This window comes from Apodemus sylvaticus, chromosome 7, assembly GCF_947179515.1.
Source record: "Apodemus sylvaticus chromosome 7, mApoSyl1.1, whole genome shotgun sequence".
Classification (NCBI taxonomy): Eukaryota; Metazoa; Chordata; class Mammalia; order Rodentia; family Muridae; genus Apodemus; species Apodemus sylvaticus.
Window position 1 is genome coordinate 116,209,080 of NC_067478.1, and position 11,933 is coordinate 116,221,012.

General features: G+C 36.9%; 1 protein-coding gene across 1 annotated transcript; it reads left to right on the forward strand.

Moving 5' to 3' along the window:
- The first annotated feature begins 10,359 nt into the window (after nt 1-10,359).
- Nucleotides 10,360-11,295, forward strand: LOC127690171 (olfactory receptor 7G2-like). Its single transcript, XM_052189719.1, has one exon. It carries the CDS (start codon nt 10,360-10,362, stop codon nt 11,293-11,295), a length of 936 nt encoding a protein of 311 aa, XP_052045679.1.
- Nucleotides 11,296-11,933: the final 638 nt, after the last annotated feature.

The following is an 11,933-nucleotide window of genomic DNA, read 5'->3' on the forward strand; positions in this document are numbered from 1 at the left end:
GCACAAGATAGTAATACTATTCCTTCATGATCTCCAAGTTCATGTTTGATTTCCTGTCCTGAGTACCATTGATTATGTACTGTTATCATAATTTCAAGTATCTCTTAACATATTAACTGATTTTCAATGTGCAGAAAAGTAGTTTTGTATAAAGGAAATGCTGAATATATTCAGATGGTTCTAAATTAACCTCTATGTTTCTTTGATTACAGTAAGTGATGAGAAATAGAAATTATCTGTTGAATATAACAATAGAAATTATCTGTTGAATATAACAATATAAGAAATTGTATGGTTGCACAAGGTTCCATAGTACAAATTCATAATGAAATGGATCCGTTATTGACAGGAAATGTGCTAGAAGGTACAAAATTTCTTCAAAACATCACGTTAATCATAAATGTTTAAAGAATGAATTTTCTCTCACTTGGCAACAAGATAAGGAAGTTATGAGGCAATGTCCCACTCCTTCTTCATTATATAACAAAACTCCTCTAAATACAGGAAATAACCCCAAAGGAAATGAAAGTAAACAAATGGATGTGTTTCATTTTGCAGTTTTGGAAATTGAAATATATGTACCATACTATAGACACTTATTAAGTACTTTTTATTTACTTTCCATTTAGATTAAAGCTCCACTCCCTACTCTCCTCCTAGATACAACCATAAAGTACCTCCCCACATTGCTTCTGCCCTTCCCTCAGAGGAAGAACAACCTGTTGGTATCACCCCACCCTAGAATATCCAGTCAGAGTAGCCTAAGTGCATCCTCTCATATTGAGGCACAAATAGGTAGTCTAGTTATGGGAATGATGTCAACGGTTAGGCAACTTAGTCAGAGACAGCTTCCATTCCAATTGATAGAGAACCAACATGAAGACAAAGTTGCACAACTGATACAGATGTATAAAGGACCTAGGTCCATCTCCTGTATTCATTTTGGTTCATAGTTCAGTCTGTACACATTAATTGGATCCATGTCAGTTGACTCAGTAGGTCTCTTGATCTATTTGACCCCTTCAGTTCCCACAATTTTATCCCCCACTCTTCTGCAACACTCAAAAGACACTACTTGATGTTTGCTTATAGGTCTCTACATCTCTTTCCATATATTATTGTTTAAAGTCTCCCAAAATACAATCATGCAAAGTTCTTGCCTGCAAGCATAGAATATCATTAATAGTGATATGAATAGATGGGATATGTTACAACGTGGAAAATTCATTGTTTGGTCATTCAGTCAATCTCTGTTCCTTCATTAACTCTGTGCATCCTGTAGGCAGGACGAATTTTTGGTTGAAGGATATATGGGTTGATTGATGTCCCACTTGCTCTACTATAAGTTCCCCCTGGCTAGAGGAAGTGCCCACATCAGTCTTCAACCCCGCCCCCCACTGTATTGGAAGCTCACCTACTTGTCTAATCTGCTTGTCTGTTTTTCCACAAATGTCGGGCACATTATATTACTATTGCTTCATAGTACAGCTGTAAATCAATGATGGTGATAAACCTAGAAGTTTCTTTATTTTATTTTATGAGATTGTTTTAGCTATCCTAGGTTTTTTGTTTGTTCATACGTTGTTGAGAATTGACATGATCATGACCAGAGTTAGTAAAGGCCCCTTGTTCATCTGGACCTAGGCTTTCAGACCAAGTAGTCACAAAATCTTATCCTACCCTCTTAGTAGGTGAGATCCCATACATAAAAAGATCAGGAAACCCATTCTTGCTGTTCCTTTTGGCCAGGGAAGATTACAAGCTAGTCTGCTCCCCGGAAGACACCTGAGGGATCCCAGGAGATCCACTGCACTCAGAAACTGACACCACAGCCTGAGGCAGCCCAGGTGATCTGCTGTATACAGTGCAACTGGCATGCCAGAAGATCCACAGCACACAGGGCAAATAACAGCATAGCCTGAAGGCATCGCAGTTGATAAACTGAACACAGGAGAACTAAGAAATTGGTCAACAGCTTGTCTGTTCCCCTGAAGACATCACAACTTGAAGGCATTCCAGGAGTTCCTCTGCACACAAGGCAACAAGGCAACCAACACCACTGTCTGAAGACATCCCTGGAGTTCTGCAATATTCGGGGCAATTGACCCAACAGACTGAAAGTCTCTATGGAGTTGTGCTACACACAGTGAAACAGAAACCTTAGACAATAGGATCCCCTGAAGAAAAACCTTCACACAGGACAAGAGATTGACAACTTCTCTTAATAGCAAAAAGTCTGAAGGCCTCCCATAAGATTTGCTGGAGTCAAAGCAACAGATCAGTAGCTTCTCTGGCCCTCTGAAGATCCCACATTTGGTAGACCCTACAGGAGGTCTGCTATAGCCAGAGATGCAGGCCTACCAGGAGACCTGAAGCAACCCAGAGACAAAAGTGGCAGACAACAGGCAGAATCACCCAGACCAGCAATACCAGGGACAACCAGATGGTGAGAGGCAAGCACAAGATAATAAGGAAAGAAAGCTAATACATATGGGCATCATCAGAACCCAGTTCTCTTGCCACAGCAAGTCCAGAATATAAAAACATGCTTGATAATCAGAAGGCTGACCTAAAACCTTATCTCATGAAGATAATAGAGTCCTTTGAGCAGGATATAAATAACTCACTGAAAGAAATACAGGAAAACATGGGTAAACAGGTAGAAGCCCTTAAAGTGGGAATGAATAAATCCCTTAAAGTAATAGGGGAAAACACAATGAAATAGGTGAAGGAATTGAATAAAGCAGTAAAAGACCTAAAAGTGGACATAGAAATAATAAAGTAATCTTCCTTCTGTTTCTATTTTGTGGAATAGTTTGAAGAGTATTGGTGTTAGGTATTCTTTGAAGGTCTGATAGAATTCAGCACTGAAACCTTCTGGTTCTGTGCTTTTTTTGGTGGGAAGATTTTCTATGACCCCTTCTATTTTTTTAGGGGTTATGGGTCTGTTTAGATGATCTATTTGGTCCTGATTTAATTTTGGTATTTGGTATCTGTCTAGGAAATTTTCCATTTCTTCCAGATTCACCAGTTGTGTTGAGTATAGGCTTTTGAGGTAGGATCTGATGAGTTTTTTGAATTCCCTCAGTTTCTGTTGTTATATCCCCCTTTTCATATCTAATTTTGTTAATTTGGATACTCTCTCTGTGCCATTTGCTTAGTCTGGCTAAGAGTTTATCTATCTTGTTGATTTTCACGACCCCACCCTTAGTGATGTACAGGTCCTTGAAACCAAAACTAAACAGAGGCATAGTGAAACTAATAGAGGTTATGAACCAAATTGATTTAACAGGTATCTACCACACATTTCATACTAGTACTTTCTACAGAACTGACCATGTAATTGGTCACAAAACAACCCTTAACCAATATAAGATGAATAAATACTTCCTGGAATTCAATGAAAATGTTGACAAAGCATACCCAAACTTATAGGACACAACAAAGGGACTGTTAAGAGAAAAATTTATAGCACTAAGTGCCCTGATAAAGAAACTGGAGGCATCTTAAACTAGCCACTTAACAGCACACCTGAGAGCTCTAGAACAAAAAGTAGCAAACATACCCGAGAGGAATAGAATTCAGGAAATAGACTCATGGCTGAAATCAATGAAATAAAAACAAAGAGAACAATACAAAGAATTAACAAAACCAAAAGCTGGTCCTTTTAGAGAATTAACATGCTAGATAAACCACTAGACAAACTAGCTAAAAGGCATAGAGGCAGTATCCAAATAAGCAAATTCAGAAATGAAAATGAATCATAACAAAGAAAACAGAGGAAAGTAAAAAAAAAATCATAAGTCCCTACTACAAAAATCTATACTCAAAAACCAGGATAATCTAGGTGAAATGGATCATTTTTCTAGGCAGATACCACATACCAAACGTAAATCCTGAACAGATAAACTATCTAAAGAGACCCATAAGGAAGTAGAAGTCATTAAAAACCTCCCAAACTAAAAAGGTCTTTAGTGCAGAATTCTTCTAGACCTTCACAGAAGACATAATGCCGATATTCCTCAAACTATTCCATAAAATAGAAACAGAAGGAACATGACCTAGTTCGCTCTATGAAGTCACAGTTACTCTGATACGTAAGCCATGAAAGGACACAACAAAATGAGAGAACGTCAGACCAATTTTATTTATGAATATTGGTGCAAAACTACTAAATAAAATTCTTGCAAACATAATCCAAGAACTCAAAAAAAACATCATTCACCACAAGGAAGTAGGTTCCATCCTAGGAAAGCCAGGTTGGCTCAATATAAGAAAATCTATTAATGTATTCCACTATATAAACAAACTCAGATAAAAAAATTCACATGATCATCTCCTACAATGCTGGAAAAAAGCATTTGACAAAGTACAACACCCCTTCATGTAAAAAGTATTGGAGATCAGGAATTCAAGGCCCATAACTAAACATAATAAAAGCAATTTATTGCAAAAGCAGTCAATATTAAATTAAATAGAGAGACACTTGAAGCAATCCCACTAAAATCAGGGTCAAGACAAGGATGTCTACTCTTTACATACCTATTCAATATAGTACTCAAAGTGCTAGTTAGAACAATAAAGCAACAAAAAGAGATCAAGGAAATACAGATTGGCAAAGAAGACATAAAAGTATCACTATTTGTAGATGATAAGACAGTATACATAAGCAACCCCAAAAATTTTATCATAAAACTTCTCCAGCTGATACACATCAGCAAAATGGCCATATTTAAAATTAACTTAAATAAATCAGTAGCCTTCCTTTATATAAATGATTAATAAGTTGAGCAAGAAATTAGGGAAACAACTCCCTTCACAATAGCCACAAATAATATAAAATATCTTGGGGGTTACTCTAACCAAACATGTTAAAGAGTCTCTCAAGAAAGAAATCGAAGATCTCAGAAAATGTAGAGATTTCCCATGCTCATAGATTGGTAGAATTAACATAGTAAAAATGGCCATCCTACCAAAAGCAATCTACAGATTCAATGCAATTCCCATCAAAATCCCAACATAATTATTCAAAGACATGGAAAGAAAAATTCTCAAATTCATCCGGAAAGGCAAAAAACGAAAAAAAAAATAGCAAACCAATTCTTAACAATAAAGGAACTGGTGGGGGAGTCACAATCCCTGACCTCAAGATCTACTACAGAGCCATAGGGGGGAAAAACTGCATGGTATTGGTATACAGATAGACATGATCGTCAATGGAATAGAATTGAAGATCCAGAAATAAAACCACACACTCCATTTTTGATGAAAAAGCCAAAATTAGAAGAAATAAGACAGAATCTTCAATACATGGTGCTGGTCTAACTGGTTGTCTGTATGTAGAGAAATGAAAATAGACCCATATTTGTTACCTTGGACAAAGCTCAAGACTAAGAGGATCAAGAACCTCAACATAAAACCAGATACACTGAATTTAATAGAAGAGAAAGTAGGAAAGAGATATGTACAGGGGAAATTTCCAATTCAGAATTCCAGTGGCTCAGGCTTTAAGATGAAGAATTGATAAATGGGATGTCTTGAAACTGGAAAGCTTTTGTAAAACAACAGGACAAATTGGCAATCTACTGATTGGGAAAAAATCTTCATTAACCCCACATCTGATAGAGGGATAATTTACAAAATATAGAAAGAACTCAAGAAGCTAACCACACACACACTCACACACACACACACACACACACACACACACACACACACAAACATGGAGTATAGAACTAAAGAGAGAGTCAGTTGTGGTGGCACACACCTGTAATCCCAGCACTCTGGGAGGCAGAGACAGGCAGATTTCTGAGTTCAAGGCCAGCCTAATCTACAGAGTGAGTTCCAGGACAGCCAGGGCTATACAGAGAAACCCTATCTTGGAAAAAGAAAAGTAAAAAGAAAAAAAAACTAAACAAATACAGAACTAAATAGAGAATTCAGAACAGAGGACTCTTGAATGGCTGAGGAGCAGATAAAGAAATGTTCAAAGTCCTTAGTGATCAGAGAAATGCATATCAAAACGACCCTGAGATTCCACCTTACACCAATCAGAATAGCTATGATAAAATCCTCAGGTGACAGCACATGTTGCCAAGAATGTGGTGAAAGAGGACCACTCAACCCTTGCTGGTGGGATTGCAAATTGGTACAATCACTCTGGAAATCAATCTGGAGGTTCCCCAGAAAACAAATCTACCTGAAGACCCAACAATACATTGGAAATACACCCAAAACCAGCCTCAGAAGCACATGTTCCTCTATGTTCATAGTGGTCTCATTTGTGATAGCCAGAAGCTGAAAACAACCCAGATGTCCTACAACAGAAAGAATGGAAGAATGGATACATAAACTGTGGTTCATTTATACAAGGGAATACTACTCAGAATTAATAACAAGGACATCCTGAGTTTTGCAGGAAAGTGGATATAAATAGAAAATATCATCCTGAGTGAGGTAAGTCAGACCCAAAAAATCATGCCTTGTATATACTCATTAATACATGGATATTATCAAAACATGTACAGAATACCCAATGCATAATCCATAGAAATCAAAAACATCATGAAGCTGAAGGGCCCAAGTGAAGACACCTCAATCCAAGTTAGAATGAAAAGAAAGCAATCACAAAGGAGAAGGATGGAAGGAACTGTGTAAGAAATGTGGCAGGAGTTACAAAGGGAAATGTGATCAGATATTGAGTGGTGGGGGAAAGACTGAATCTCTGAGGGCCATCAGAAAGAATGGAAACAGGCAACCTCAGAAAGTAGGAGGTGGGTGGACCCTCCAGAACGTACCAGAGACCTGGGAGCTTAGAGACTATCAGGATTCAAAGGATACCACCTTAGATGAAATTCCCTACAGTGAGGAGATGGAAGTTATAGATTCCACCTCCAGGAGAATGGCAGGGCATCAAATGAGAGAGAGGCTTACTATTCCACAGTCAAAACTCTGACCGAAAATTGTTCCATTCTGAGAGAACTTCAGGGAATGAAATGGAGAGGAGTCCATGGAAAGGGTGGTCAAGCTACAGGCCCAAAGTTGGATCCAGCTCAAGAAGAGGTCCCAAGGCCTGACAGTATTACTGAGTATATGGAATTCATACAAAAAAAAAAATGGATCTGTCATGACAACCCTCCGAAAAACCCAACAAGCAGCTGTAAGAGTCAGATGCAGATATTTACACCCAACCAATGGACAGAACCACCTGACCACTGTAGTTGAATTAAGGTAATGCTGGAGGAGTCTGAGGAGGGGTGCAGCCCTGTAGCAGGACAAGCAATCTCAACTAACCTGGACTTCAAGTCTCACAGAAACGGGACCACCAACCAGGCAGCATAAACCAGATGATATGAGGCCCCTTACATATACAGTAGAGGACTGCTGGGACGGGGATCAATCAGAGAAGATGCACCTAACTGTCAATAGTGTGGATGCCCCAGGGAGTTTAGAGGTCTGTTAGAGTGGGAAGTTGGGGGGCAGGGGTTTGGGGACATCCTAGTGGAGGCAGAGGTGTGGGGAAGAGGTATTTAAACAGGAGAAGGATAATATCTGGAGTGAAATAAAAATATTAAATAAAATAAAAAATGTTAGATCAGGAAACTGCTAGACAGCCTATGCAGTGATCACCTTTACTGAGGCTGTAGAGGCCATCTGCTTACTGATGGTGACTATGTCAGAAAAGTCACAATTGATTGCTCTCACTCAGGGCACTCCAAATAGCTGTAAGACACAGGGTCAACATTGATACTCACTCAAAACATGATCTCTCAATAGCTCATATCCATTGTGTCTTATGGGGAAAAAGGCTTCATTACCACTAACAGTGCTTCCATTGTCAATGGAAACCTTGCCTAATATCAAGGCTCTTGGAGGTCCTCCCTCTCCCAGTAGAAGTAGCTATAACACACTACCAAGGACATTAGTCTTCCATGGACTTAGGGCCCTCAAGCAATGCCAGGGCTAACTCAATGACCCAGGGACTTGCAACAGCCCTACTGGATCCATGAGATATATTTTCTTTCTGACAGTCTCCTATCAGTCCTTTAATCAATGGAAGAGAGAAATTCATAAAGTAAGGGACCACATAGGCCAAGGCCTGATGGCTCTACATAAATGTCCACTTCATTTCTCCACATAATTAGGCACTGCCTGTCATTTCTGGCATTCACCAAACACTTCACTGACTTAAAGATGGCTTTACTCTTGATTTTCTAAAACCTGAATTTATCTCTTCAGACTGTTATATTTTATAACTTCATTTTTATTTAAAGCAATGAATTACATTCTTGCATTCTTTCTTGATAATAAAATGTTTCTTCAAAACCAGATGAATGAATTCAAATTTGTACATTTCCTACATTTACATAAATACATATGTATGTATAGGTATATATATATATATATATATATATATATATATATGTGTGTGTGTGTGTGTGTGTGTATGTGTGAATACATGTGTGTGTGTGTATATACATGTGTGTGCACATCTTATTTATGTTAAATATATCTCCACACATAAATACCAAAAATGAATTATCAATTTTTATCTAAGTATGTAATTTATATTGTTATCAAATGAAAAATAAAATTTAAAAAATAATTTTCTGAGTCATGTAAAATACTAGGTAATAGTTAACCCAGTTGTTCCATTCACACTCAATGATAATGTGATCAAAGTTACATGTCTGGAATTCATTCCATTAAATATGTATAAATTTTTACATTTATTAGCTAAAACACATTGTTCAAAGTTTTCATATTGTTAAGGAAGCTATAAAAATTAAACTAGGAGACACTGAAGAGAATCCAGGTGTCCTTCAATGGAGGAATGGATACAAAAAATGTGGTATATTTACATAATGGGGTACTATTCAGCCATTAGAAACAATGAATTCATAAAATTATTAGACAAATGGTTGGAGCTGGAGAACACCATAATAAGTGAGGTAACACAGTCTCAAAAGATCAATCATGGTATGCACTCACTGATAAGTGGATATTAGCCTAGAAACTTTGAATACCCAAGACATAATCCACATATTAAATGATGTCCAAAAAGAATGGAGGAGTGGCCCCTGGTTCTGGAAAGACTCAATGCAACAGTATTGGGGAATACCAGAACAGAGAAGTGGGAAGGGGTAGATGAAGGAACAGGGGGAGGGAAGCGGGCTTATGGGAGTGAGGACCCAGAAAAGGGGAAATCATTTGAAATGTAAATAAAAACAATATATCAATAAAGAAAAAATGAGCACAAAAGTCACAGAACAAAAGAACATGGATGGGCTCTAGCTAAATCAAATTTTTCATCAGGCAGGTTTTCTCCTTAAGGATTTGTGCTTCCCTGTAATCACATTATAGTAAAAGTCTGGCTAGTGGATACACTTTGTTGGTAAAACCCTGGGGACTACAGAGACTGTTAATATCAAGCTGAGATCTCCATACAACAGTCTTTCTCAGGTAAGTAGCCAGCACAGCTACCTCTGATTTCATTCATCATCACTTCATTACTGTATAACAGGAAGGTTCTAAGATTTGTTTCTTGTGAAGTGTGTTTTACATTATGGAAAGAATTGGTGCTGTTCAATCATGATGGCATCCTAGCACTCTGAACGGTTTTGACTTAATGATTTGTATGGATATCTGGATTTTAATATTATTCATTTAGTGGTTAGGAGATAAGGGCACAAAGAGGACAAATAGAATGTATAGTCTGGCATGCCAAATGCAAAAGTAAACCACAATGAAAAAGTTAAATGCATCTTAGGTATCATGATCTATTTTAAATCAGTAATTGTTCTTTTATGACTCATTATTAATATATAACCAGGACGATTCATGGTGTTCTGCTTTATTATTAATGTAGACACTGAATCAGCACAGAGAATCCCATGTATAATATTTTTATTACAAATAAAGACCATTGAACTCAGATGTGTTTAATGAGAAATCTGATTTTATACCGATTCTGTTAGTTTTTACTGAGTGTAATTTTCTTTGAGGTTTCCCATTGGTTATACTTTTGTAATTTTATTTTCAGTGAAATATCTACATAGAATATACCATGTTGTTCTTATCATCAATATAAAGTAGTACAATAGAAGATACGTAGTAAACAAAAGCAATCAAATAATATATTGCATGGGTAGACGAGAGAAAATTTAAGAGATAGAAAACAGCACAAATATAGAAGGTAAAATAAACAAGTGGGAAAAGACACACATAGTTGGAAAATGGAGGTGAAAAAGCAAGGAGGAGAAGAGATGTTTACTTCATGAAGCATGTTTTGAATTTTAAACTGATGGACATTTTCTTTCTGTAAAATTACCCCCATTCTTTTTTCAGTATCGGAAATTCATGGGATTCATAAACCAAACAAGTGTTTCTGACTTTCTCCTTCTGGGCCTTTCAAGTGACCCTAAATTGCAGCCTGTCATGTTCGGAATCTTTCTCTTTATATACCTGGTAACAGTGATTGGAAACATGTTCATAATATTGGCCATCAAATCAGATTCCCATCTTCATACTCCCATGTACTTCTTTATCTCCAACCTCTCCTTGACTGATATCTGCACAAGTAGCACAACAATACCAAAGATGCTTGTGAACATCCAAGAACAGAATCTAAGCATAACTTTTGCAGGATGCCTCACTCAAGCTTGCTTTGCCATGCTTTTTCTTAGCCTGGAATGCTGCCTTCTTGCAGCAATGGCATATGATCGCTATGTGGCAATTTGCTACCCCTTACGGTACACAGTCATCATGAATTGGTATCTGTGTCGTCTAATCATCCTATTCTCTCTGCTCAGTAGCACTGTCAATGCATTGCTTCTCAGTCTCATGATGCTGTGGCTGTCCTTCTGCAAAACCTTGGAAATTCCTCACTTCTTTTGTGAAATTACACACATCATTAAGATAGCCTGTTCTGACACATCCATTAACATTATAATGATATATATTGCAGGTTTAACATTTGGTGGCATTACTTTTTCTGGAATCGTTTTCTCTTACATTGAAATTGTCTCCACTGTTTTGAAAATACCATCTGTGCAAGGAAGATATAAAGCCTTTTCTACCTGTGGGTCTCATCTATCAGTCATTTCTTTATTCTATGGGACAGGTTTAAGTGTGTGCATCAGCTCATCAGTAACTGACTCTCCCAGGAAGACTGCACTGGCATCAGTAATGTATACTGTGGTGACTCAGATGATGAACCCCTTCATTTACAGCTTGAGGAACAAGGATATGAAGGATGCCTTGAAGAAAGTCATAGGTATAATGACTTCCCTTTAATAAATATGTTATCTTCTTTGGCTAGATCCTATAATTAAATCACTCTGAGAAGATTCTTGGAATTTCCAAATGTCTGACCATTCCTTTACTAATCCTTATAAATTCAGTGCATGACATAATGTCAAATTGTATTTATTTCATTTTTATGGTTACTTATTGTGGAGAAATTGTCTCAATTCTATTATTGATCCCTTCTCTGTTATAAAACCAGGGACAAAGTATATGACTCTTTGTCTGTGTCTGTATGTTATATAAAAGTGAACCATACATGTGTATTTGTATATATGCATATATGAATTAATATATTAATATGCATATATACATGTATATAACACATAGATGGAATGTTAATCTTACTGATATTTTTATATTAATACATACAATTAGATTTATAAATGTTTGGGAATTGCAAGAAAACATTTCAACATATGTAAAATATTTAATGATCAGATCATGGCAATTAGACAAAGTGCTATTTTCAATATTTACCATTAATAACAATCGATATCACTGAATGAAACTCACTTGAATTTATGTTTTTCTTACTTTTCAAACATAGTGCATTTGACATTAGTTCATCTATCCAGATATACTGTACATCTGTCCATTCTTTCTTTGTCTGTCATATGTCTTTCCAA